This window comes from Pristiophorus japonicus, chromosome 15 (genome assembly GCF_044704955.1).
Source record: "Pristiophorus japonicus isolate sPriJap1 chromosome 15, sPriJap1.hap1, whole genome shotgun sequence".
In the NCBI taxonomy this organism is placed as follows: Eukaryota; Metazoa; Chordata; class Chondrichthyes; family Pristiophoridae; genus Pristiophorus; species Pristiophorus japonicus.
In genome coordinates, this window is record NC_091991.1 from 185,986,419 (window position 1) to 186,013,628 (window position 27,210).

At 45.1% G+C, this 27,210-nt stretch overlaps 1 protein-coding gene across 1 annotated transcript in view; it reads right to left on the bottom strand.

Moving 5' to 3' along the window:
• flii (FLII actin remodeling protein) overlaps window positions 1–26,046 on the bottom strand; it is a 49,991-nt gene extending 23,945 nt beyond the window's left edge. The window contains exons 1-11 of the mRNA XM_070901484.1: window positions 25,916–26,046; window positions 24,442–24,654; window positions 23,126–23,305; window positions 20,866–20,945; window positions 19,651–19,725; window positions 12,167–12,250; window positions 7,776–7,947; window positions 3,593–3,697; window positions 3,220–3,411; window positions 2,312–2,500; window positions 717–856 (exon numbers count right to left, since the gene is read on the bottom strand). Of these exons, the coding sequence (XP_070757585.1) occupies window positions 717–856; window positions 2,312–2,500; window positions 3,220–3,411; window positions 3,593–3,697; window positions 7,776–7,947; window positions 12,167–12,250; window positions 19,651–19,725; window positions 20,866–20,945; window positions 23,126–23,305; window positions 24,442–24,654; window positions 25,916–26,017 (1,532 nt within the window). The 5' untranslated portion in view covers window positions 26,018–26,046. The remainder of the gene's footprint in view (window positions 1–716; window positions 857–2,311; window positions 2,501–3,219; window positions 3,412–3,592; window positions 3,698–7,775; window positions 7,948–12,166; window positions 12,251–19,650; window positions 19,726–20,865; window positions 20,946–23,125; window positions 23,306–24,441; window positions 24,655–25,915) is intronic.
• Between the last annotated feature and the right edge of the window lie 1,164 nt (window positions 26,047–27,210).

Consider the following 27,210-nt stretch of genomic DNA (forward strand, 5'->3'; position numbering starts at 1 on the left):
ATCCAGGCCTGGAGATTTATCCACTTTCAAAGCTACTAAGCCCCTTAATACTTCCTCTCTCACCATGTTTATTTCATCTAATATTTCACATTCCTCCTCCCGGATTGCAATGTCTGCATCGCCCCTCTCTTTTGTGAGAACAGACGCAAAGTATTCATTAAGAACCTTACCACGTCTTCTGCCTCCACACACACATTACCTTTATGGTCTCTAATAGACCCTACTCTTTCTTTACTTATCCTCTTGCTCTTAATGTATTTATAAAACATCTTTGGATTTTCCTTGATTTCACTTGCCAAAATGTTTTCCTGCTCTCTGCTTTCCTAATTTCCTTTTTAATTGTACCACTGCACTTTCTGTACTCCTCTCGGGTTTCTGCAGGGGAGTGAGGGGATGGGCATGGCAGAGAGGGGACCTGTAAACACAGCCTTCTCTCTCTGCAATAGACTTAAATTCATTGATTTTGCAAAGTTCCTTGTGGGTGCAGCCGATTTCAACTGACGAAGGACAAAACTGGGAACTAAGCTACTGGAGAAAGTGCACAAGGTGCAGGTGACAATTCAATGGAGTAGTTCACATGAAATTCATAAACTATTCAAGCTTTTTACTGGCAGAGACTTAAATGAATGCTTACCAGCCATACTCGTTCATATAAACATGATGCTGTACTTGTGCAGTTATCTAGTCCAATATACAACTTCACTTTAACTAGTTACCTGCAAAGAAAGACATAACAGTCTTGTGTGTAAAAGTGACCAAAATCTTCTTCGGGGAGACGTGCAAATTTCTTTCCTTCCAGCACAAACCCTTCCATTCCATCCAGGTCCTCGTTCCACTCCTCCATCAGCTGCTCAGCCTGAAGATAGAGACCAAAGCTCAACTGCTTGCTAAACCAGCATCACATTCACACCAACCAAGAGAGAGAGGCTTACAGGGTTAACACACAATCGCTTTTAGTTCATTCAAGAGCAAGTACATTTTAGAAAGCTGAATAGCTCCAAAACTCTACAGCCAGAACCAATAGAAGTTAGATCTACTCTCCAGAATTAACATAGGAACATGACCAGGTCATTCAGCCCCTCAAGCCTGTTCAGCCATTCAATTACATTATGGCTGATCTGTATCTTAATTGCATTTACCCGCCTTGGTTTCCTATCCCTGAATACCCTTACCGTACAAAAATCTATTCATCTCAAGTTTGGATTTTCAATTGACCCCCTGGCCTCAACAGCTTTTTGGGGGAGAGAGTTCCAGATTCCCACTGCCCTGTATGTGAAGAATCGCTTCCTGACATCAACCTTGAACGGCCTGGCTCTAATTTTATTATTCTCCTCGTTCTAGGCTCCCCCACCAGAGGAAATAGTTTATATCTACCCTATCAAATTCTTTAACCATCTTAAGCTCCTCAATGAAATCACCCCTTAATCTTCTAAACTCGAGGGAATGCAAATCTAGGCTATGTAACCTGTCCTCATAATTTAACCCTTTAGCATCCGGCACCATTCTGGTGAATGCACTGCTCCCCCTCCGAGGCCAAGATATCCCGACCGAGGTGCAGTGCTCAGAACTTCAGATAAAGGCCTGACCAGAGCTCTGTAAAACTGTTCTGTCACTGCCTCCCCTGGAGATAAAGGCCAACATTCCATTCGTCTTATTAATAATTTTTTTGTACTTGGCCACTAGCTTTGAATTATTCCTAAATCTCTCTGCTCTTCCACAGTTCCTAGCTTATCATTTAGAAAAGAGACAAATTGAATTAAAAATCTGTCAGTAGCAATTCATTCTCAGACTTTTCAGGAGCATAATAATACAAGGCATTGACTAAGGCATGAGAAAATGTTGCAAGTCCATCGTCACAGCTAAGGAATGGTATGTGAAAGAGAAACAGAAAGCTGGGGGCAGGGGATGCATTGACCCTTCACGTCACTGCAACCAGTCACCAGGCTACAAAGCAGTGTTCGGGACAATGCTTGAATCACACAATTCACCCGTGGAAAATATCCTACTGCTTGTTCTAATAAAAGGTCATCGACCTGAAACGTTAACTCTGTTTCTCTCTCCACAGATGCTGTGAGTGTTTCCAGCATTTTCAGTTTTTATTTCAGATTTCCAGCACTCGCAGTATTTTGACCCAATTCCAGGAGGAAACAGCACGGACAGCAAGAGTGACTGCACTGAAGGTGCAGCCTAGCAATGGTTACTTGATGGGCCCACAATGTCAGGCCCTTTTTGACAAACCTGCTTCCCAACCCAAACTCATCAATGGAGAACAGTCCCTTGCCATGGTTCTATGTATAGTCACAGCCAATACCTCCGAGAGTGGCATTGGTGGCTGTCGCGGCAGGAAGAGGGCAGTCAGATCTGCCTTAATCTGGTCTTTCTTCTCGGAGTCCTTCTTCACTTTACCCATCAGGCCTTCTTTCTTCAGCACAGTCTCCGCATTTCTTGTATAATCCACCTTCAGGACATCGTCCCAGTTACGGAATTTAGACTTAAACACCTAGTTGCAAATAATGGATCACATTTGTTAGAGAACAATCATTGGATCAAGAACAAGTGACAGGTCACCAATCAGGCCCAGTAAACAGCCTGCACATTACCCTTGCCTCAGTCTGCGAACTCCTACAGTATAGGCTGTTCTGCTGCAGCGCTGCACCAATCGCCACATCCTGTCGAACTCTGCACCTCACAGATAACAATCTCCATCTGGGAGCTTCAAAAGACTACCAAAAATTTGGTGTCTCTAACAGCAAACAAAGGTGGCAGTTCACAAAGCACAAGAAAAAATACTCCCTTTAATCTAATTAGTAAAATTACAAGACCACTCTTTATAAACTCAAACTAGGCGCCCAAATGGAAGTTTTACCAACAGCCCCCTCCTCACTGGTAGCTGAACAGGCGCTCACTTGTGAATTCTGGGGACACAGTGATTCCAGCGAGATATCTCACAGCCATATCAGACAAACTGACTGTTCAACACTCACTCACTCACCTCACACCCCCCAACCTCCACCCCATATCGAAATCACAATGTTGAAATCAAGGTTCATCACATCATCTCCTACTCTAGTTCATCCTTTCCCAGGATCTCAAAACAATTAACTCCTCTTGCTGTCACTTAACAACTCATTTTTGGATGGGTTGTATTCGATCCAACGTTAAACTGGTTCCCCTTTTCTTTCCTACACATTCCCACTTGTAAGCCATCAGGTTTCATACTTGACACTCTGTCCCCTCCAGGTTTCGGATAACGATAGCGTGCTTGGGGCGATGCAACATGCTACACAGCTCCTGTCCCAGCTTCAGAGCTGCGGCTCTGACCAATCGCGGAGACTTGCGTCCAACCCAGATGAAGACATCCGACCAGCAATCTAGAATATAGACAGCCCGCGTATCCAACAGACTCTGCACCTAAAATGAAAAGGGTATTTTTTCTCAATTTCACTCTACAGGGTAAGACTTCAAGCAAGGACACCAATATTAGGCTGGCCCTTGAAATGGGTTTAATTTCACACTGTGACAAGCCAGCTCATCCATTACTAGTCAATACCATCCAGGATTCAAAGCCCAGCAAAAGGAAGTGTCACTGTACCAGTCTCAGTTCTGGCACCAGATCGATCTTCGGTTTCACTTTGTGCTCCACGGACAGTTTGTAATTAATCTGAGGAAGCTCCAGGTATCCAAGGCCTAAGCCAACCTGAGGAGACAAAAGCAATTTTTACTTTTAAACCGATGCTGTCCACTTACCTTCACCGCTCCACCTTCCAGCTCCAACCTGCTTCTCCTTTAAGGAAGAGAGTTGAGCTCAGGAGCATTCAAGTAAAACTCATCAATACCACAGCTTCACCAGATGTACCTGTGTGATGGAGAGAGACTGCCCGCTCCCTCACCGTCTACACCAATATCTCATGCACTCTCACTCTCCCCCAATATCCACATTAGATCAATTGGCATTTTACACTGAGGCTGTTGTGAAGTCGCGGTCCCATCAGTTTAAGGCCTTCCTAGTTATTGGGGTCCCTCACAGGCACCTAGTTATTGAGAATCTGAAAACTGGATCCTCCGAATGTAATTTAAATACATCAGGAAGTAGCGAGGGGTTAGCACAATGATGTGACACTGAACCCACTCCAGCAAGTTGTGAGCAGTGCAGGTCAATGTCTTTCAAGTGAAATAAACCCAGTTGCCAGATGTGAAAGGTTCTGTGTCTGCAAAAGTGACATATTTAGGTTGTTGAATATTATGATTTCATTGCTGAACATGCATTAAGTACAATACAGTCTCTGATGGCTCAGTGATTAAATGCATCACCTGATGTGATACTGATCGACACACTGCAAAGGCCCAGAAACAATCTCACTCTGAGCTCAAATACTCAATCTCAATATAAGCGACACAGAGCTGCTTGAACCGGCCCAGTATTCAAGAGGAAGGGAGTGGAGAAAAAAATGCAGCTAGGATTGCTATCCCAGATCAGTATGTGATGACTGCTGGAAAGTGGATGTTGGGTCAGAACCCGAGAACAGTCTGTCAATATTCTCTCAGCTCACACACCCTGATTGGGCAACTGAGCTAGCAGAAACATTTCACTGGTTCCAGACTTTACCATCGAGTATTTCATCCCCGATCATTCCGTCCATACCTGTGGGATAGTGTCCCAATGCAATCCACAACTGTATAATTAATATCCATACAACCAGAGACATCAACCAGTGCCTAACCACCCCACACACAGGTTTAACCAGTGCCTAACCACCCCACACACAGGTTTAACCAGTGCCTAACCACCCCACACACAGGTTTAACCAGTGCCTAACCACCCCACACACAGGTTTAACCAGTGCCTAACCACCCCACACACAGGTTTAACCAGTGCCTAACCACCCCACACACAGTTTTAACCAGTGCCTAACCACCCCACACACAGGTTTAACCAGTGCGTTACCACCCCACACACAGGTTTAACCAGTGCCTAACCACCCCACACACAGGTTTAACCAGTGCCTAACCACCCCACACACAGGTTTAACCAGTGCGTTACCATCCCACAAACAGGTTTAACCAGTGCGTTACCACCCCACAAACAGGTTTAACCAGTGCCTAACCACCCCACACACAGGTTTAACCAGTGCGTTACCACCCCACACACAGGTTTAACCAGTGCGTAACCACCCCACACACAGGTTTAACCAGTGCGTAACCACCCCACACACAGGTTTAACCAGTGCCTAACCACCCCACACACAGGTTTAACCAGTGCGTTACCACCCCACACACAGGTTTAACCAGTGCGTAACCACCCCACACACAGGTTTAACCAGTGCCTAACCACCCCACATACAGGTTTAACCAGTGCCTAACCACCCCACATACAGGTTTAACCAGTGCCTAACCACCTCACACACAGGTTTAACCAGTGCGTTACCACCCCACACACAGGTTTAACCAGTGCGTTACCACCCCACACACAGGTTTAACCAGTGCCTAACCACCCCACACACAGGTTTAACCAGTGCGTTACCACCCCACACACAGGTTTAACCAGTGCGTAACCACCCCACACACAGGTTTAACCAGTGCGTTACCACCCCACACACAGGTTTAACCAGTGCCTAACCACCCCACACACAGGTTTAACCAGTGCGTTACCACCCCACACACTGGTTTAACCAGTGCCTAACCACCTCACACACAGGTTTAACCAGTGCGTTACCACCCCACACACAGGTTTAACCAGTGCGTAACCACCCCACACACAGGTTTAACCAGTGCGTTACCAACCCACACACAGGTTTAACCAGTGCGTTACCACCCCACACACAGGTTTAACCAGTGCGTTACCAACCCACACACAGGTTTAACCAGTGTCTAACCACCCCACACACAGGTTTAACCAGTGCGTTACCACCCCACACACAGGTTTAACCAGTGCCTAACCACCCCACACACAGGTTTAACCAGTGCCTAACCACCCCACACACAGCAGGTTGAATGTCACACCTCTGTTGTGCAATACAAGTGGGGGGGGGGGGGCATGTGAAGCAGCAACTCAGTCAGGATTGATTCTGTCCATTGGATATTACACAGACCCATTACCTCAGTCTGCCCGTGTAAACAAGATCCTGGTGAGCGATGACACTGCCCAGCACAAGAGGTGCAGAGGTTTAGTTCTCTGCCACCAATTCCCACCAGAACTACACACTAAGTAAACATAGAAACATAGAAAATAGGTGCAGGAGTAGGCCATTCGGCCCTTCGAGCCTGCACCACCATTCAATGAGTTCATGGCTGAACATGCAACTTCAGTACCCCATTCCTGCTTTCTCGCCATACCCCTTGATCCCCCTAATAGTAAGGACCTCATCTAACTCCTTTTTGAATATATTTAGTGAATTGGCCTCAACAACTTTCTGTGGTAGAGAATTCCACAGGTTCACCACTCTCTGGGTGAAGAAGTTTCTCCTCATCTCGGTCCTAAATGGCTTAACCCTTTTACTTCGACTGTGACCCTGGTTCTGGACTTCCCCAACATTGGGAACATTCTTCCTGCATCTAACCTGTCTAAACCCGTCAGAATTTTAAACGTTTCTATGAGATCCCCTCTCATTCTTTTGAACTCCAGTGAATAAAAGCCCAATTGATCCAGTCTTTCTTTATGTCAGTCCCACCATCCCGAGAATCAGTCTGGTGAACCTTCGCTGCACTCCCTCAATAGCAAGAATGTCCTTCCTCAAGTTAGGAGACCAAAACTGTACACAATACTCCAGGTGTGGCCTCACCAAGGCCCTGTACAACTGTAGCAACACCTCCCTGCCCCTGTACTCAAATCCCCTCGCTGTGAAGGCCAACATGCCATTTGCTTTCTTAACTGCCTGCTGTACCTGCATGCCAACCTTCAATGACTGATGTACCATGACACCCAGGTCTCGTTGCACCTTCCCTTTTCCTAATCTGTCACCATTCAGATAATAATCTGTCACCATTCAGATAATAGTCTGTCTCTCTGTTTTTACCACCATATGTGGATAACCTCACATTTATCCACATTATATTTCATCTGCCATGCATTTGTCCACTCACCTAACCTATCCAAGTCACTCTGCAGCCTCATAGCATCCTCCTCGCAGCTCACACTACCACCCAACTTAGTGTCATCCGCAAATTTGGAGATACCATACTACATTTAATCCCCTCGTCTAAATCATTAATGTACAATGTAAACAGCTGGGGCCCCAGCACAGAACCTTGCGGTACCCCCTAGTCACTGCCTGCCATTATGAAAAGTACCCATTTACTCCTACTCTTTGCTTCCTGTCTGACAACCAGTTCTCAATCCACGTCAGCACACTACCCCCAATCCCATGTGCTTTAACTTTGCACATTAATCTCTTGTGTGGGACCTTGTCGAAAGCCTTCTGAAAGTCCAAATATACCACATCAACTGGTTCTCCCTTGTCCACTCTACTGGAAACATCCTCAAAAAATTCCAGAAGATTTGTCAAGCATGATTTCCCTTTCACAAATCCATGCTGACTTGGACCTATCATGTCACCTCTTTCCAAATGCGCTGCTATGACATCCTTAATAATTGATTCCATCATTTTACCCACTACCGATGTCAGGCTGACCGGTCTATAATTCCCTGTTTTCTCTCTCCCTCCGAAAGGCAGTATGCACACTACATGCATTATACTAGGAGAGAAGTATGCAATACAATACATACAGAAGTTTCTTCTCAAATCTCTTCTAAACAAACAATTCGGCTTTATTTTTACCTTATAAAGTTTTGGTCGCACTGGCTTGAAATTGTCTGGCACGTGACATTTAATCTCCTCTGGCTGTCCGCCCACAGCCTCCCAGAATTCCGGCATCTCCTGATTCTGCATCAGTTGTATAATCTCGGCATTTCCTTTTCTCTCGTTTTTATTTATCTTTTCAGCAAACAGTCTGAAAGACAGAAAATTCTGATTGCAGCGCACTTGAGAGCGCAGTTCCATGTCCCCACACGGTGCCAAAACCTGGCTTCGTCACGGACATGCTGCCTGAATCCAAAAAATACTAAAACTGGGAACAGCCCACAGAAAAACAACTTAGTGTTTCAGTTCATCAGGACCCAGATTTTGTCTGTAATACCTCGTATATGGTTGACAAATAAGAACGCAAGAAAAGTCTAGGATGAGAAAAGACCATTTGGCCCATTCAACATGTCCCTCTACTTCAGGGAAAATAGATTAAATTGTGGGACAGATGAGCAGTGGCAGACATTTAAGGAGATATTTTATAATTCTCAACAAAAATATATTCCAATGAGAAGGAAAGTCTGTAAGAGAAGGGATAACCATCTGTGGCTAACTAAGGAAGTAAGGGATGATATCAAATTAAAAACAAGGGCATACAAAGTGGCCAAAACTAGAGGGAGGCCAGAGGATTGGGAAACTTTTAAAAGCCAGCAAAGAACTAAAAAAATAATAAAGGGAGGGAAGATAAATTATGAAACCAAACTAGCACGAAATATAAAAACAATAAGAGTTTCTACAGATACATATAAAGGAAAAGAGTGGCTAAAGTAAATGTTGGTCCCCTGGAGGATGAGACTGGGGAATTAATAATGTGGAACAGGGAAACGGCAGAGACTTTGAACAAATATTTTGTATCGGTCTTCAAGGTAGCAGGCACGAAAAACATCCCAATAGAGGATAATCCAGGGGCTATAGGGAGGAAGGAACTTAATACAATCACTATCACTAAAGAAGTAGTATTCGATAAAATAATGGGACTAAAGGCAGACAAGTCCCCTGGACCTGATGGCTTGCATCCTCGGGTCTTAAAAGAATTGGCTGCAGAGATAGTGGGTGAAATGTTTGTAATCTACCAAAATTTCCTTGATTCTGGGAAAGTCCCAGCGGATTAGAAAATCGCAAATGTAACACCTCTATTTTAAAAAAGCAGGAAACTATAGACCAGTTAGCCTAACATCTGTCGTTGGGAAAATGCTGGAGTCCATTATTAAGGAAGCAGTAGCAGGACATTTGGAAAAGCCTCATTCAATCCAGCAGAGACAATGTGGTTTTATGAAAGGGAAATCATGTTTGATAAATTTGCTGTGGTTCTTTGAGGATGTGACGAGCCGGGTGGATAAGGGGGAACCAGTGGATGTGGTGTATTTGGATTTCCAGAAGGCATTCGATAAGGTGCCACATACAAGAGCAGACCGGGGTCAAGCAAGGTGGTGTCATCACACCAACGCTCTTCTCAATCTTCCTCGCTGCAATGCATCTTGAACAAGCTCGAGCTCCCCGCTGGAGTGAAGTTAATCTACAGGACAAGCGGGAAATTGTTCAACCTCCGTCACCTCCAATCCAGATCCAAGGTTGTTCCAACCTCTGTCATTGAATTACAAAATGCAGACGACTCTTGCGTTTGTGCGCCCTCGGAGGCCGAACTCCAAACCATCGTTGATACCTTCACTGAAGCGTACGAGAGTCTGGGCCTTACATTAAACATCAGTAAGTCAAAGGATCTCTACCAACCTGCCACCACCACTGCTCCCTGATTATCAAGATCCATGGACAATGTGGACCACTTCCCATACCTTGGGAGCCTACTATCAGCAAGGACAGACATCACTAATGAAGTCCAACACTGCCGTCAGTGTGCCAGTGCAGCCTTCAGCCGCCTAAGAAAAAGTGTGTTCGAAGACCAGGATCTCAAATCCGGCACCAAGCTCATGGTCTACCGAGTAGCTGTGATACCAGCCCTCCCATATGCTTCAGAGACATGGACAATGTACAGTAGGCACCTCAAAGCACTGGAGAAATACTACCAACGTCGCCTCCACAAAATATTGCAAATTCATTGGCAGGATAGGTGCACTATCACAAGGACACAAGAAAACCACCTTGCTTGACCCCGGTCTGCAGTCGTATTGGGTCTGTGGTGGATCCGTTGGTAAGAATCACGGCTTACATGTCATCATGAAGCAGGTGGAGGAAGGTGACAAATTTTTGAGGACAGACGAATTTGAGAAGGACACTCCAAAATCCCCCATGGTTGACAGAATCGAAGGACTTTGTGAGGTCAAAGAAAGCCATGTACAGAGGTTGATGCTGCACCCTACATTTTTCTTGGATTAGTCATGCGATGAAGATCATGTCCGTTGTGCCCCTTAGTGGGTGGAATCCACATTGCGACTCTGGGAGGAGCTCTTCAGACTCTGGGAGGAGACGATTGAGGAGGATTCGTGCAATGATTTTCCCTGTGGCAGACAGTAGGCAATTTCCTCTGTAATTACCACAAACGGACTTGTCGTCTTTCTTGAAGGTGGTCACAATTACGGCGTTTCTGAGATCCCCTTGCATGCACTTCTTCCAGGTCATGGATACACGCCAAGAGTACTTCTCAGCGGCGAGTTTTTGTGGCTAGATGCAGTTAATATTTATGGCGGAGGAGCGGCGAGAGATTGTGGGGGAGACTCGACAGATGAGGGTATGGGGCCCAGAAGAGCTGAGGGCCATGGAGCGGAACGGGCCAGCCCACACTGCAATGTGTGCGCGCTAGGTCCATGCAGCAGAGCAGGTCTCCAGTCGTCTTGGTTAATCCTTGCCACTGGACCAAGACCTAGCTCTGTCAAGCCCGTGTGGTGGCTGGTGTGTAACGGTCACCACAAGTTTAAAAATAAATTCACGCACAGGCATCTTCCACCCCCTCAATTGGAGTTCAGAACTGGAACATCGGGTCCTTCATCGAAACACCTGTGAACTCGTGGAAACAAGTCATCCTCGTTCGAGGGATCACAGATTACTGCACAAGATAAAAGTTCACAGGGTTGGGGGTAATATATTCGCATGGATTGAGAATTGGCTAACTAACAGAAAACAGAGAGTTGGGATAAATGGGTCATTTTCCGGTTGGCAAACAGTAACTAGTGGGGTGCCCCAGGGATCGGTGCTGGGGCCTCAACTATTTACAATCTATGTTAATGACTTGGATGAAGGGACTGAGTGTAATGTAGCCAAGTTTGCTGATGATACAAAGATGGGTGGGAGAGCAAATTGTGAGGAGGACACAAGAAATCTGCAAAGTGATATAGACAGGCTAAGTGAGTGGGCAAAACTTTGGCAGATGGAGTATAATGTGGGAAATGTGAAGTTATCCACTTAGGTAGAAAAAATAGAAAAGCAAATTATAATTTAAATGGAGAATGTTGGCCTTTATTGCAAGGGGGATAAAAGCAGAGAAGTCTTGCTACAACTGTACAGGGTATTGGTGAGGCCACACCTGGAGTACTGCGTACAGTTTTGGTCTCTGTATTTAAGGAAGGATATACTTGCATTGGAGGCTGTTCAGAGAAGGTTCACTAGGTTGATTTCGGAGATGAGGGGGTTGACTTATGAAGATAGGTTGAGCAGGTTGGGCCTATACTCATTGGAGTTCAGATGAATGAGAGGTGATCTTATCAAAACATATATAATGAGGGGGCTCGACAAGGTGGATGCAGAGAGGATATTTCCACTCGTGGAGAAAACTAAAACTAGGGGACATAGTCTCAGAATAAGGAGCTGCCCATTTAAAACTGAGATGAGGAGAAATTTCTTCTCAGAGATCTGTGGAATTCTCTGCCCAGAGAGCTGTGGAGGCAGGGTCATTGAATATATTTAAGGTGGAGATAAGACAGATTTTTGAGCGATAAGGGAGTAAGGGGTTATGGGGAGCAGGCGGGGAAGTGGAGCTGAGTCCATGATCAGATCAGCCATGATCTTATTGAATGGTGGAGCAGGCTCGAGGGGCCGTATGGCCGACTCCTGCTCCTATTTCTTATGTTCTCCAACTGCATTTCGGAAACCCTTTCATGCTTTGACACCACTACCTTACCTTCAATTAATTATCATTGAGTATTTTTTTTTAAACCTTTAGATCGATTTTAAAATTACTTTTCATGAATTTAATTTTACTTCCTCTGGCTCTACTAGCCTGATTTACTTTGAAGTAATATTCTGAGTTCACTTCATCTATAATGTTTAATACTATGTATCTCAGTGAGTTTCCCCTTAACCTTTATAGACTGTAAAAGCTTCTACAATCTTTCCTCCTGGTTGATCCCTTTTACTCTGCACCCACTCAAGCGTTTCCATGTCCTTCACTGGTTCGCCAGGTGTGGGACTAGTACCTGGCTTTGGTGCTTGCACTCAGTGTGGCCTGCGAGCCCCTCCAGGTGTAAATCTCAAGTCCATGATCCAGAAGGAACACAAAGCTGGAAAAAACAAAGTAAATTGTTAACATCGGGATATCTCAGACAGCTTTGAATAATTAAAAAGTAAATAAAAATATGCTATAAAATTGATTATTCTGAGTTGCTTGCAATGGATTTAGTCTTGCAGTTGTTCACTGAAGTATCGCTGTCAGGAGGCATGCCCTCAAGTTCCACAACTGCAGAGAAAGGTTCTCGCGCAATGAAGATTGCCGAGATACACAATTCACAACACGGGAGGCAAATCCCTCTGCACACTATGGGCCCAAGTTTTGGGTGGAGTTGCTCCTAGTTTTTTGGAGCAACTAGTTTAGTTTGGAGTATGTTAGAAATTGCAATTCTCGGATATTAGTTTGCTCCAGTTCTAGTGAGTTAGTTTAGGTTGGCTTTGGGTAAGGAACTTTTGTTTTCCAAAAGGGGTTGTGTCCAGCCACTCAGGCCTGTTTTGCAAGTTTCGGCAGTGAAAACTTACTACAAACTAACTTAGGATGGAGTAAGTGTCCACTTTTGTAAGTTCGGAAAAACCTTACCTAGAGTTAAGTTTAGTGCAGGCACAGCCAGCCAGAGACAGGGGGTGGGAAGCATTAAACACAAAGGACACATCAACATCACAACAGCAGGGGGTAAGGGAAGTTAGAGGGTTTTCCATAAACACCTTCACAACAACATTAAAGGAGCAAAGTACATTTAAAGCACCAAGCACTAAACAAAGCACAAAAAGTAATAAGCAATTAATTAATAAAAAATAGAAGGAACCCTGCACCTAAAGCACCAAGACCAAAGTAATAAGTAATCAATCAATACAAAATAGAAGTCCTACCTTTATGTGAAGGGAAGGTGTCTCTGTCAGTGTCTCTCTCTGTATCTGACAGTGAGGGGTGCGGGGGGGGGGGGGGGTGTGCGCGTTAGGGTGAGGGGGGGGTGGCGTGTGTGGGGAAGAGGCTGGAAGGAGGTACCCCTGCTCTCTCCTCCAGCCCTTCGATCATTGACTGCCCCCCAACCCCCCCCGGTACTCACGCTCCCCTGAGCCATTGCGCAGGCGCACATGCTCCAACGCGCCTGCGCAACGCTGCCGGCACTGAGAAGAAGGCATGATCCCTAGCCCCGCCCCCTGCAGGCAGGCTCCTCCCCAGAGAGACCACGCCACAGTCCAGGAGGACTAGAGAATTGCTGCAGAATGTTCCGGCACACCTTCGAGCCCAGGCAGGTCACGTATGTCTCGGAGCTGCGCGTTTTCACCAGATGCCGAAACTTGGGCCCTATATAACTTATTTAAGTAAGTGTTGGGGGGGAATAGAATGACCTGTGAACTTGAACCATACAGGGAGATGGCAGGTTCAATCCCGGGTATATGCTGACTGACCAATCGCGGCCAATGCAGCAGCAGGAAGACAAGTGTCTTTGGTGTCTTTCCCGTTAGGAAAGGGGAAAAACTTTTAGCCAGGATTACATCTCGATTGTTATCCATTAACAGCTGTTGGAAAGCACATGCTCACTGCACTGACACATGGGGAGCAGCTACTTAAGGTACAGAGCGCAGCTGGTCCTTGTGGAACAGCACATAACAGGGTAAGAAGTGTCAGAGCAAGATGGGCACCAATGCACTCTTCCATGGAGTGTCTGGCTGTTAGTGATGTGCTTTTGTTGAGGAGCTGCCAAGTGAAGCACAGGCATTCCACCACAACAAACATAGAAACATCGACAATAGGTGCAGGAGTAGGCCCTTCGAGCCTGCATCACCATTCAATAAGATCATGGCTGATCATTCCCTCAGTACCCCATTCCTGTTTTCTCTCCATACCCCTTGATCCCTTTAGCCGTAAGGGCCATATCTAACTCCCTCTTGAATATATCCAATGAAACGCAGGTGTGGATTTATTCGGATGATAAGTTACGGAGCTAGGAAATGTACAAAGGATAGGTTTGTTGAGCAAAAGATAAAAAGTACATGGTCCCGGTGGTTAAAAAAGAATAAAGTTTGAATTGGGATTTTGAGATTACATTGGGTTGAAAGACATATATTTAGTCTCGGAATGAGATAAAGAATGCCTTAAAAAAAAAAGCTTCTAAGCTCAAAAAAGTTTTAAATAAAGATTGAAATTACAAAGTTTGAAACTGGAGCATTTTGAGATAACGAAAAGCAGCCCTCAAACCCTCAAAGCTGGACTCCATTCCAGTTATGGAGAAAAGAAAAAGATAAAGACGCCACTTTGAAAGTAAACAAATGATTTTAAATTAACAAATGTGTTTGTGATGGAAAAAGACATAACTTACTAAATACTAGTTGATGTTTGCTGTGAAAAAGATATTGGTTTAATTAGAAGAAGAAAAAATTGGAAGAGGTAAAAAACACTCCACATGGATTTGATTTTTAAATTATGAGAAAGTTTCAATGCAGTTTGAAAAGATTTCCAAAATGGAGTGTTTATCAAGAAAAGTCCCGAACAGTCTAAACAAGCAGGAGGGTTTTGAAGATCTAAGCTATGCGAACTCAGCACAGAAAAAAAACCTGGAAATTAGAGAATCTTACTGAATTCTTAAATTCTTATAGAAAATGGAACTGGCACAGAAGTTTAGATTTTGTGCTGAGAGAGAAATTTAAAAAAAACAAAATTGAATTTCAGTAAACAAAATTGCTATTAAAAATGTGTGGTCTCGTTTTAAATCAATTTTTTAAAAAAAGATTCTTTGGCAAGTACTTGAATTAGAAGTTAAGAAAACATTGGAGTTTACTCTAAAATGCTGTCTTCCCTGATGAGAAGATTTTTATTATGCTGTTTAACGGATTCCTAATTTCTAAGCAGGTTTTGAAGGCACAAAGACTTTTTTTTTCAGATGATTACGTGAAGTCACTTAATGACATCAGGTCTTCTTACAAACCTGGAAAGGAGTTAATCCTTTCCATTGACAGCCGTTTTATACTGAACATTATTAGTTTGGATTTCTTAATAGAAAAAAACTCACCTAAGAGAGGAAATAAAAATAAAAACAGAACTAGCTTATGTAATAATACTTGCCTGATACAATAAAGAAATAGATACTCAAACAAAACAAATTGAAGAGTTAAAAGCTAAGATAAACAGGCTGGAAGAGATGTTTTAAAAAAAAAACGGGACTAGACGGATAGTGCAGTGCGCAGCCATAGCACCATCACCTATGGCAATAGAGCCAATGTACCCCACGGTGGGTAGGTGTAGTCCACAAACCCAACCTAATGATAAAGTAGACAGCGATGTTTGGAGGAATAAATGGTGGCATTGGTGCTGATTGGAGTTTGGATAATATTTAGATGGGTCATCATGCAGGCTCGAGCACAGCAGGCTCAAACGCAAAACCGACGGCAGCCCAGTCAGGGACATGAAGTGATAGAGGTGGTACGACTATAAAGAATATGGTTAACCTAATCCTTACCTTCGATTCCACAGAGTGACAGCGACACAAGTAGACCAGAACCCAACACCTGGTGACGACCAGGCTATCTGTTTAAAATTTTCAGATAAAACACTCACCAAGATGGGACCGCAGTGGTGACTCCGACTCTGGGGACTCATGATACTGGGAACCTCAAGACCCACGCAAACACTGGATGATACCAACGGATTGCAGCGCACTCAGGAAATAAACAACTACATGAACTATGGAGTCTTGTTTAATTTAACGGATGGAATGTGCATCTCAGCAGCCAAGGATTGGAGCAAGGACAGGACTTATTTTAATGCATGGTTACAAGTAAATCCTAACAAGAACCGGGTATGTGTACAGTGCTCCACGGGTATAAGGAGCAGCTGCATTAAACGGAGGGATGTCAAAGGGCCCGATGAATGTACTTTCGGCATAATTTGCGCGCCTCCGGGACAGTCCCAGCAATCAGTCATCCGCAAGAAGGGAGTGGGGCTGTGTGGGTACTACGAGGAGGTGGGGGCGGCTGCAATATCATTGTATGTATGCTTCTCACCCCCTCCGACACCGCGCCCCATAAGAACCACTACATTGCCCGAGGAACTGCCTTGTCCCATAACTACTAAGGGACCAGAAAATGGGATTGTAATGTACAACAAAGGGGAATTATTGTATGATAATGTTAAACATGAAATTGTGCCTGTCCTGATCAATATTTCAGGCATCCAGATATCGGAATACTGTACGGAACAGTCAAGGAAAATGTACAATGTATTAAGTAAAGTTGTAATGCAACAGGCTGCCGATGCAATGCGTGCCAGTAGATTCCGAGGACAGGGGTCAGCCCCCAGGGTCAAGAGGGAAATAGTTAATGATATTGCTACCATTTTCAATACAGGAACCTCCGTAGTAAACTCGATAGATATACAAGGGTTAAATGAGAGGGTGGAACAGCTTAGAGGGGTGATGAAGGGGTTATTAGAGAGGGTGGAGCAAAACCAGGAAGACCAAGCCAACCTAGGAAAGGAGGGTGCCGAAATCCAGTTGGATGGCATCTCAGTCCTGGAAGCTCACGCTAAAACCATCAATCACCTCATTGATAGAGAACAAGAAGATACAGGAAAGCAAAGACAGAGGCAACTCTGTCACGCTTATGGTCTGTGGATGGTGGGACAGATCCACCACAATCTCGACCAGATCCAACGCGGGGAGGTACCCGATTGGATAGACAGTTCACATCTGGCTCAGTTGGCTAACCAGAGGGGGACTCTGGATAATTGTACTCTGAAGGGACTGACCCGAGTATACCCAACAATTCCAGATTGCCAGATGGGAAAGAATACTGGGATAGGGATAGTCCTGATGATCCCTATAGCCACGCCGGACACAGAACCGTTCCCCCTGTACCAACTAGAGAATATCGGAGTAATACGGGAAAATGTCTCCATATGTTACTATCTGACCACCACCTCCGCCGTTCGTCGGAACAACATACTTACCGGAATTTCCCTAACAGAATGCAAGCAAAGGGGGTAGATCACAGTATGCCCTCACCCGGTGGGCCGAGGTGAGCTAGACGAGTGCGGGTTTAACCGAACCGACGGGTGTGTACTAGAAATAGTGCCCGCACACAGGCACTTCGCGAGGGCAGGCTACGGAGGGAAGGGAAGATACTGCATCTCTACCACAGAGCGTTCATTCCAGTATAATGACCTGCAGCCAAACCACAGCCACTACAACCTGCCACGATCGGGCAAGCGCATATCACCCAGGTTAGGCGCCGGAAGTCCGAAGTTATTAATGTAACCGATCAGCTCCATGATCATTTGCAGGATTATGACGAGCCAGATCAGGTCCCTATCCCACATCTAACCGAAGTATTACGAGAATTGAGGCTCAGGGTGGGTCAATCCGTAAAGCTCTACCACCAACTGCAAACTAAAATCAAAGTACTGGAAGAAGGTATCGATGTACTTACAAAGTCAGAGTTGGTGGAGAAAGGTCTGGGACTGGGGAATGAATGTGAGCATCCATCCTTGGATTCGAATAATTTCACACATACTGATCGGGATACAATTGATCTTAGCAATAACATGGGGCATAATGGTCTGCCAGGCATGCAGGCACCACGCACAACGAAGAGGGACCCATGACCGGTCCCCAAATACTAAACAAGTCTATTTAATAAAGGAGGAGGAGGATTTGACCTTAGTTAATTTGATCTAAGCAAACGGAACTCCTGAAACCGCGTGACTGGCCAGCACGTTGAGGCAGGGAGTACCGGGCCGTGCACAAAATCTAACATAAGTAGGGCGGTCGGTTAAAGGGGGACTAGGACTAGTCTCCTTACCGAAAGGGGGGAATTGTTGTAGGTATTAGGCACCCTAGGGCAACGACACCTGTAGGATAAGGTTAGAACTACACCTGTAGTATAAGGTTAGAATTAAATATGTAACTTGTACCATAAAATGGCTACCAGTGAAGCCTCAAGGGATTTCTGTTAGCTGAAATAGACCGCATTCTTGGAGACTGATACTTGTTGTTTCCCACACACAGGACCAGCAAGCAAGCTCTGCAGGTATCTCTAATCAACTAGGCCTCAGGACTAAATGTTCTAGTAACAATACGACTCTGTAGCAGGATGGAGATAAGGAGGCTACCCAAAGACAGCATCCAAGGACAGTAAGATAAGGGAGGCCCAGGCCATGTTACAAGACACGAGTCATTCCTAGCAACACATCTCTTGGCAACACATGAGCCACTTTACGTTTAGAGACTAACTCTATCTATTGGTCTAATGTAACTGTTGTATGTAACTGTAGTAAACTGTTGTAAAACATATAAAGATCCATGAAACCCTTTATTCGGCGGAGTGAAGTGCCTGGATCCAGTCCTGAGGCTTCCTCCACGCTGGCGTTAATAAAGGCCGCATTGGCGTTGGAACCAACTCTGAGTGTTGAGTGATTCTTCTGATAAACACTAACACTAACATTCCCCACTACTAATGTCAGGCTAACCGGTCTATAATTATCCGTTTTCTCCTTCCCTCCCTTTTTAAAAACTGGTGTTACATTAGCTACCCTCCAGTCCATAGGAACTGATCCAGAACCGATAGACTGTTGGAAAATGATCACCAATGCATCCACTATTTCTAGGGCCACTTCCTTAACTACTCTGGGATGCAGACTATCAGGCCCCAGGGATTTATTGGCCTTCAATCTCCCTAACACAATTTCCCGCCCAATAAGGATTTCCTTCGGTTCTTCCTTCTCATTAGACCCTCGGTCCCCTAGTATTTCCAGGTGTTTATTTGTGTCTTGCTTTGTGAAGACAGAACCAAAGTATTTGTTTAACTGGTCTGCCATTTCTTTGTTCCCCCTTACAAATTCACCTGATTCTGACTGCAAGGGACCTACTTTTGTCTTCACTAATCTTTTTCTCTTCACATATCTATCGAAGCTTTTGCAGTCAGTTTTTAAGTTTCCGGCAAGCAATGGAAAGAGGGGGGGGAAACCAGGCCACGGTCACACATTTCCAGCCATTTCCCCCCCGAGCCCACCTCCTGAAGTGCCGACCTTTGCTGCAGTGAGGTTCCACAGCTGCCGTCCCATTGCCCCCACCCCTCACAGGTAGCCCAGCTGGCCATTGCTCATACGTGAGCCCGGACAATGACGACAGACACAGACACCATCAGACCTCATAGCTCTTAGCATTCTGCTCAGCACACTGCAGGATGTTAGTAAAGCTGGATGAGTAAAATTGTGTCCACTTGAACTGTGAAAAAAACAATGCAGTTCTAGATTCTGCCCTTCCTAACTCAAGACATGCCTGGAGAGAGCAAAGCAGTAACTGTGGCTACAGGTTGGAGGGAACAATGAGATGATGAATTAAGTATACAACACAACTTTAACAACATAAAGGAGCCCAGTGGTACACAATGGTTAAATTACAGCTTTGCCGATTAATTTGAGTCACAAATCTGGATTGTTCCAATTCCTACTTACCGAGGATCCAGCGACAAGGCTTTAAGTGGGACCGGCTCCAGCTTTATGTTCTTTTTACCATAGCATCGAAACAACCTGCAGGGAAAAACTTTATAAACAGCGGAAGGAGCATCTTAGGCCTGGAATTTACTTTTTCAAAATAACTGCTCAAGATAAGTCAAGGACAATAAATGGCAATTCTCAAACTGCCTGTTACCAATAAAGTTACTGCACTGGACAGAGTCCAGCCGCAGGCTGTTGGGAAAGACAGAGGTCTTCCAGTACAACCTTTAATGAAGTTATCAATAGACACAAAAAACAATTGAATTGATAAATGTAATCCCGTTATAAAATGTCATTTAAATCTTATTTTGGATATTAGAACTTCAGTTATTGAGAACAATGGCAGGCAATTTCTGTCAAAGCATTTTGAGCAATCCAATTGGTTCATCAACTGTGAAAGGCAGCCGTTTACAGGGGGGCAATGCCATTATAAAATTATACTCCAATGGTCGGGACTAATGGAAATAATTTGGTGTGATGAATTCAAAGCATCAGACAAGGAACACATTGCACAATATTAAAGCCTATTGTCTTAAAGTGTGATCTTTCCTTTAGTGTGTTATCCTCGCCCAGGCTAACATCCCCAGCATTGAAGCACTGACCACACTCGATTAGCTTCGCTGGGCAGGCCACATAGTTCGCATATAAGCCACGAGGCTCCCTAAGCAATTGCTCTATGAGGAGCTCCTTCACAGCAAACGAGCCAAAGGTGGGCAGCAGAAACGATACAAGGACACTCTCAAAGCCTCCCTGGTAAAGTGCGACATCCCCACTGACACCTGGGAGACCCTGGCTGAAGACCGCCCTAAGTGGAGAAAATGCATCCGGGAGGGCGTTGAGCTCTTCGAATCGCAACGCCGCGAATGTGAAGAGGTCAGGCGCAGGCAGCGGAAGGAGCGTGCGGCAAATCAGTCCCACACCCCCTTCCCCCAATGAATGTCTGTCCCACCTGTGACAGGGTCTGTGGCTCTCGTATTGGACTGTTCAGCCAACAAAGGACTCACTTCAGGACTGGAAGCAAGTCTTCCTCGATTCCGAGGGACTGCCTATGATGATGATGACCCAAATGAATTGAGCAAGCCTAGTAATAAACAGCAACAGCCCCGGTTCTCAAACGCCGACTCTCCATCCTAGCCTCCGTATCGGAAAGTTGGTTCTCCTCCTGCCCATTACCTGGTGATATACTGCGTCTCTTCCACCGTATAGAAGCCACTAGCTGTTCCTCCTTCAATGTAGGAAATATTATCAAACACCTGCAGACATCAAAAATAAATCTTAAACTAATAAAAATTATGCAATCATTCAATAGATATAAAAGTGACAAAATTGAAATCCATGCTGAAATGTGTCAGGTATAATATAGGCCACCAGCTCCTGAGCAGGGAGCCACAACACGTTTAGTGACATCACCGATCCTGACAGGAGCTTCACATTAAAACTCAGTTTAACAAAACAAATGTTCACAATGAGGCTGGGAATTGCTGCTGATTGAGGATTCAAATTGGGCCGTTCCAGAAACCAAACCATCAAGAAAATATGTCCCCTTTGAACTCTGAACCACAGGCTCACTGGTGCTTACACTAATGGCTGCCATGGTGTTCCCACTTAGAATCAATGATGGCCAAGAAAGTGATGTACAGAACATCTGGTCTCATTCAGGTGAGCCAAGCAGGAGTCAGCACCATTCGGAGAGACGGCGGGTGGGGAAGAATTGGAGAAGGGGCAGTTGCCTTTCTAAGGCTCCACTGTTCTACACCCTGCGGCAGCTTAACCTAGCAGCAGAGGATCTCAAAGTTTTAGAATCAATAGATCCAGAGACGGCTGGTTTTGTTCCCTTTGGATGGTTTCAATTTAATATGTAATCACAATCGGTTTTTCTCCAAACCAGCTGTCAGCTTAAAGCATTACAGGGTAGAATGGTAATGCAAAGCTTCACCTTTTCAATCAGGCAGCTGAAAATGATCAATTCTTGTGCCAAAACATATTGAACACAGAAAGGTTGACTAGTGTAATGCTCCGATAGAGGCAGATCTAACAACTGGCATCAGCCTCGGCTCAGTGGGGAGCACCCCCATCTGAGTCAGAAGGGCTAGGTTCAAGCCCCACTCCAGAGACTTGAATAAATTATCCAGGCTAATACTCCAATGCAATACTGGGGGTGTGCTGCACTGTCGGAGTATTACACTGAAGTTCTGTGCCCAATCAGGTGGATGTAAAATATCCCATGGCGCTATCTGGAGAGGAGCAGGGGAGTTCCCCCAGAGCCCTGGCCAATATTTATCCTTAAATCTACATCAAAAACAGATTATTTGGTCATTTATCACATTGCTGTTTGTGGGAGGGAGTCCCTGGCCCAAGACCGCCCTAAATGGAGGAAGTGCATCCGGGAGGGCACTGAGCACCTCGAGTCTCGTCGCCGAGAGCATGCAGATACCAAGCGCAGGCAATGGAAAGAGCGTGCGGCAAACCAGTCCCACCCACCCCTTCCCTCAACGACTGTCTGTCCCACCTGAGAGAGAGTCTCTGGCTCTCGTATTGGACTATTCAGCCACCTAAGAACTCACTTCAGGAGTGGAAGCGAGTCTTCCTCAATTCCGAGGGACTGCCTATAATGATGACGATGATGATGATGTTTGTGGAAGATTACTATATGCTAATTAGCTGTCACATTTCTTATATCACAACATTTTGAAAGCAATTCGTTGGCTGTAAAGCAGTTTGGGATGGCCTGAGGTCATGAAAAGCTCTGTAGAAATTAAATAATCAGCTTGGTCTTCAACAATAAAATAGAATAAATGATCAGGTGATAGATGGACAGGTGATGTCTGGGGCTAGCCAAGTACCATTTAGTATCATCTGTGACCCCAGAAGTCTACTGTATCATTTGTATCAATTTAGGGCTGATTCTGCGCTAGAATTATTGGCATCATTTATTTAAATACTGCAATTATATCTTAATACTGAGACATTCTGCAAAGAGGAAACATGTAAATAGAATATATGTATCTCCCCAGGATACAAGTGGTTAAATGCACTGTGGTGTTATACCAAGACCAAAGGTCCCAGCTTTGACCCCAATCTGCACTAACTCCGTTGATCTCAGTAAGAGCACTATAATTAGTCTAAAGTACAAACATCAGCAAAGATTCCCACTCTATCATCACCCAATGACTCTCTGGAAAGGACAAATCAGAGGACGACAGGATCATGCCAGCATTCAGTGCCGAGGCTTACATGAAGGCAGCTGCTGGGGTATAACTGGTAAAGGACTATTCCTGCCAATGGACAGACCCCATCATTAGTCAGCACTTCCAGAAAGGAGGCGTGAAAATAAATGGGATACAATGGTGAATAATTCACATTAACCAATCAGGTACATTCCACATGACACTATTGATACCCACGTGCCTTCTATACCTAACCACATACTGACCACACTAAATTCTTCACTTTCATCGCCCATTTCCTCACGAATTGTCCTACACTGCGCGCCCAGGAAATTCCGGAGGTTGACAGCATGAATAGCGGCACAAGCTTTTTTATCCATGGTAGCTTCCTGTCCGATCCAGTAGAAAATCTGCCAGCTCAATGCACCATTCTCGTCAAGGGCAGTCTGCAAAATAAAGCAGCATCAAGCATTAAAAACACTTTCAAAACTATGAAAAGTTTTCAGGAGACAGAGTGAAAGTTTGTTTCCAATGGTTGGCAAGTTGATTACAAATTCCCCATCAGCACAAAGACTGCAGCAGTTCAGGCAGAAGGCCCACCACCATCTTCTCAGCAGAAATTTTTAAAGAGGCCATTAATTCAGGATATCAACAGAAAAGAAAATGTTTCCACTTAGAGAGTTGTTTGAACTTACTGCCTGAAAGAGTGGTAGAGGCGGAAACCCTCATCACATTTAAAAAATACTTGGATAAGCACTCATGGCTGATCTGATCATGGACTCAGCTCCACTTCCCCGCCCACTCCCCATAACCCTTTACTCCCTATCATTCAAAAATCTGTCCATCTCCGCCTTAAATATATTCAATGACCCAGCCTCCACAACTCTCTGGGGCAGAGAATTCCACAGATTTACAACCCTCTGAGAGAAGAAATTCCTCCTCATTTCAGTTTTAAAAGGCGACCTCTTATTCTGAAACTATGCCCCCTAGTTCCAGATTCTCCCATGAGGGGAAACATCCTCTCTGCATCTACCTTGTCGAGTCCCCTCAGTATCTTATATGTTTCAATAAGATTACCTCTCATTCTTCTAAACTCCAATGAGTAGAGGCCCAACCTACTCAACCTTTCTATCTCCAGAATCAACCTCGTGAACCTTCTCTGAACTGCCTCCAATGCAAGTATATCCTTCCTTAAATAAGGATACCAAAACTGTATACAGTACTCCAGGTGTGACCACACCAACACCCTGTACAGTTGTAACAGGAACGTATCCCATTCATATCATGCATAAGGGGGCATGTTTCAGTTGAAGGTCTGCCAGACCTTTTTGATGTGGACATGAATTTAAAAAGTACTAGGAGAAACCCCAAATTGTACCAGATGTACACACCTGGTCCCAGAAATTTATAATCTCATTTAAAATAAATAACTAAGAGGCACGATGGTAGGATTTCCAATCAGCAAAATTCATGTCTGAACACTTCCTGCGTGATACTTTCACACAAGTGTTAATCCATTTCAGTATTTTACATGAATTCTGCTGATCCGAAATTCTACTCTACTTTTCCCAGCGATGATTACCTTCAGCACAATGTAACAGTCCGCTTCGTAGAACTTTCCATGAAAGGTCTCATCAATTTGAGTAGGAATAAAATTCTCAATATGCCAAACCATGAGCCCTGGGATCTGCCCAATATCCTCAGTATAGAACTCAGAGTAGTCAAGTGGAGGCTTCTCAAGGCCCTGATCCCAGCGCCTGGTCTTCAAGTCTGTGTGCTTAACTTCCCCAGTCTCCTGCAAGGAAACAGATGCCTCAGTAATGGAACAACATTTTAATGCCAATTTATCAGCATTTACCATTGGAGATTAAGCAATTGGAAGACTACAGAGCAAAGTTAAAGTAGCCCCTCATGTACATCAGTGTGGAAGCTGAGCGGATAGTTCAGTGATAAGTCCATTGTGTGGTGTACTGCTGAACCACACAGACCAAGCCAAACCAGCTTCAGTCTCCAGGCTGTGCTGCTGAAGTTGCCCTCAGTATTAGGGGCTACAATGACCCTTAGTCCCTGGGTTCGGAAAGGAAACAACCTGGTGACAGTTGGCCTCAGCTGAGATGTCCCCACCATTGAACAGCTTTCCAACATTCACCCATATTAGATTCAAATGAAGTGCAGGCACACGACAGGAGGAACTGGTGCATTCAAAGGAGGAGAAAAAGTTCAACATTCTGGTTTGGCAATAAGCATACTCGCTGATCTCTCACCAACATATTTGCTCTCTGTAGCATCCCTTTTGGATGATTTCACACCCAAAAATATATGTTTTGCATGTTACTAAAGTCTACTGACGCCAGGATGCTCTCTTCACCAACCATGTGGTCAACTGTCAGGCTGGTTCAGTGGTGGACTCTGACCCCTGAGGGTTCAAGCTCTTGAATCGAGGCTGACACCCAATGCAATACTGAGCAAATGCTGCATTGTTGCAGATGCCATCCTTCAAATGGATGTAACTATTTGACAAGGACCATGGAATTCTCCCACTGCCCTGGGCAACACGCAAATCAACATTCATTTTAATTTAGCAAACCAGTTTACAGCCAGTTGCCATAAGTACGTTATGAGGAAAGCAGTGAGCAATCCATGACGGTTCTCCATAAGTGTAGAAAAAAGAAAATGAAATGATTTTACAATGTGGAGCCACCCAAATCCTGGGATGGATGAAATGAAGAACAAGTCTCTCAGAACCAGAAACGTGAAATGGACAGAAAGGGTTTTGGAGCCAGCTGTTCCCAATGTTGTTTTAAATGCCAAGACTGCCCATTGTTTACTAAAACAATCTTGCAGATTAAGCATCTTATAAGATGATTATGCAGAAACCTGCCAATGATCACAGTGTGTATCCTCCTTACATTGTACGGTTTATATATATTTATAAATCAGCTTTACATTGTTGGGAAAGACTCGCATATTAACAGCCTGTCCATGTTTAGACTTTCTGCATTGAATCTGCTATACGCTGTCAACGATCAGGATCACTCCAGCATGGTTTGATTTACCTGTAGTTTTTTGTTTTTGTCCTGGGTTACATCACTCATTCCTTTCAGCACTTGTTTGGCCTGGTCTTCCTGGGTCGAGTCCTTCCTTCTCCGGAGACGCATTTTCCGGGCTATTGGATCTCTAGCAGTGACTCCTATTGTCAGGAGGGAAAAGAATCAACAACTGCTACAACTTTATGTTCATACTCTGGGATGTTAAACCCCATTCTCCTCACGTGACATTGGGCTAGGACACAATCAAACACAGCAGTGAACCTGCCGGCTCCACTCGGGTCAAACAGTGGCTGGGGGGGGTGGTGTAGTGAGCAGCGGTACAGTGGTTGGGTGGGGTGTGGTGAGCTGGAGTATAGTGGTGGGGGGGGGGGGTGAGCGGAGAGGGGGGGGAGCTGGGGGTACAGTGGTTTGGGGGGGGGGGAAAGAGAGCTGAGGTACAGTGGCTGAGGGGGGGGGGTGAGCTGGAGGTACATTGGTTTGGGGGGGGGGGGGGGGGGGTGAGCTGAGATACAGTGTTGGGGGGGGGGGAGGAACGGGACTGAGGTACAGTGATTTGGGGGGGGGGGCGGGGAGCTGGGGGTACAGTGGTTTTGGGGGGGGGGGGGAAAGAGAGCTGAGGTACAGTGGCTGAGGGGGGGGGGTGAGCTGGAGGTACATTGGTTTGGGGGGGGGGGGGTGGGTGAGCTGAGATACAGTGTTGGGGGGGGGGGGGAGGAACGGGACTGAGGTACAGTGGTTTGGGGGGGGGGGGAAGCTGGGGTACAGTCAGATTGGGACCCAGGCATATTATTGAAGCAGAGTAGATGGAGTTTACTCAGTATCTAACCCTTGGTGTGTCTGGCCTGGGAGTGCTCAATGCTGGTAGTGGAGCCCAGCATTAACATCCTTCAACTTGATGAGAGAAAAATATGATAGATATTCTGTGGAGCCACTGATGGCCTGCAACATGGTTTCTAATGCACAGTGATCCTACTCACTACACACCCTTCTCCCCACCTCCCACCCCGCTGACACCGTATTGTGTGCACTGTGCTCCTGCTCACACGCTCACTGCTGAACCAGAGAGCAAAGTGGGACCCTACAACTTAGACACAAAACATAGTGTGGAATTTATAAAACAAATATCTACCTGTATCTATGCACATTTAAAATCAGCATGTGTGGCACATACACCATTTTAGAGATAGCTAAACATCTATGGGATTTTCTAATGTTTAACTTGTCGAATGTTGGCCGTCACCATTCCCAGTAACACTGTATGTTCCACCTGAATGGGATTTCCCATTCTAATCGGAGCAATC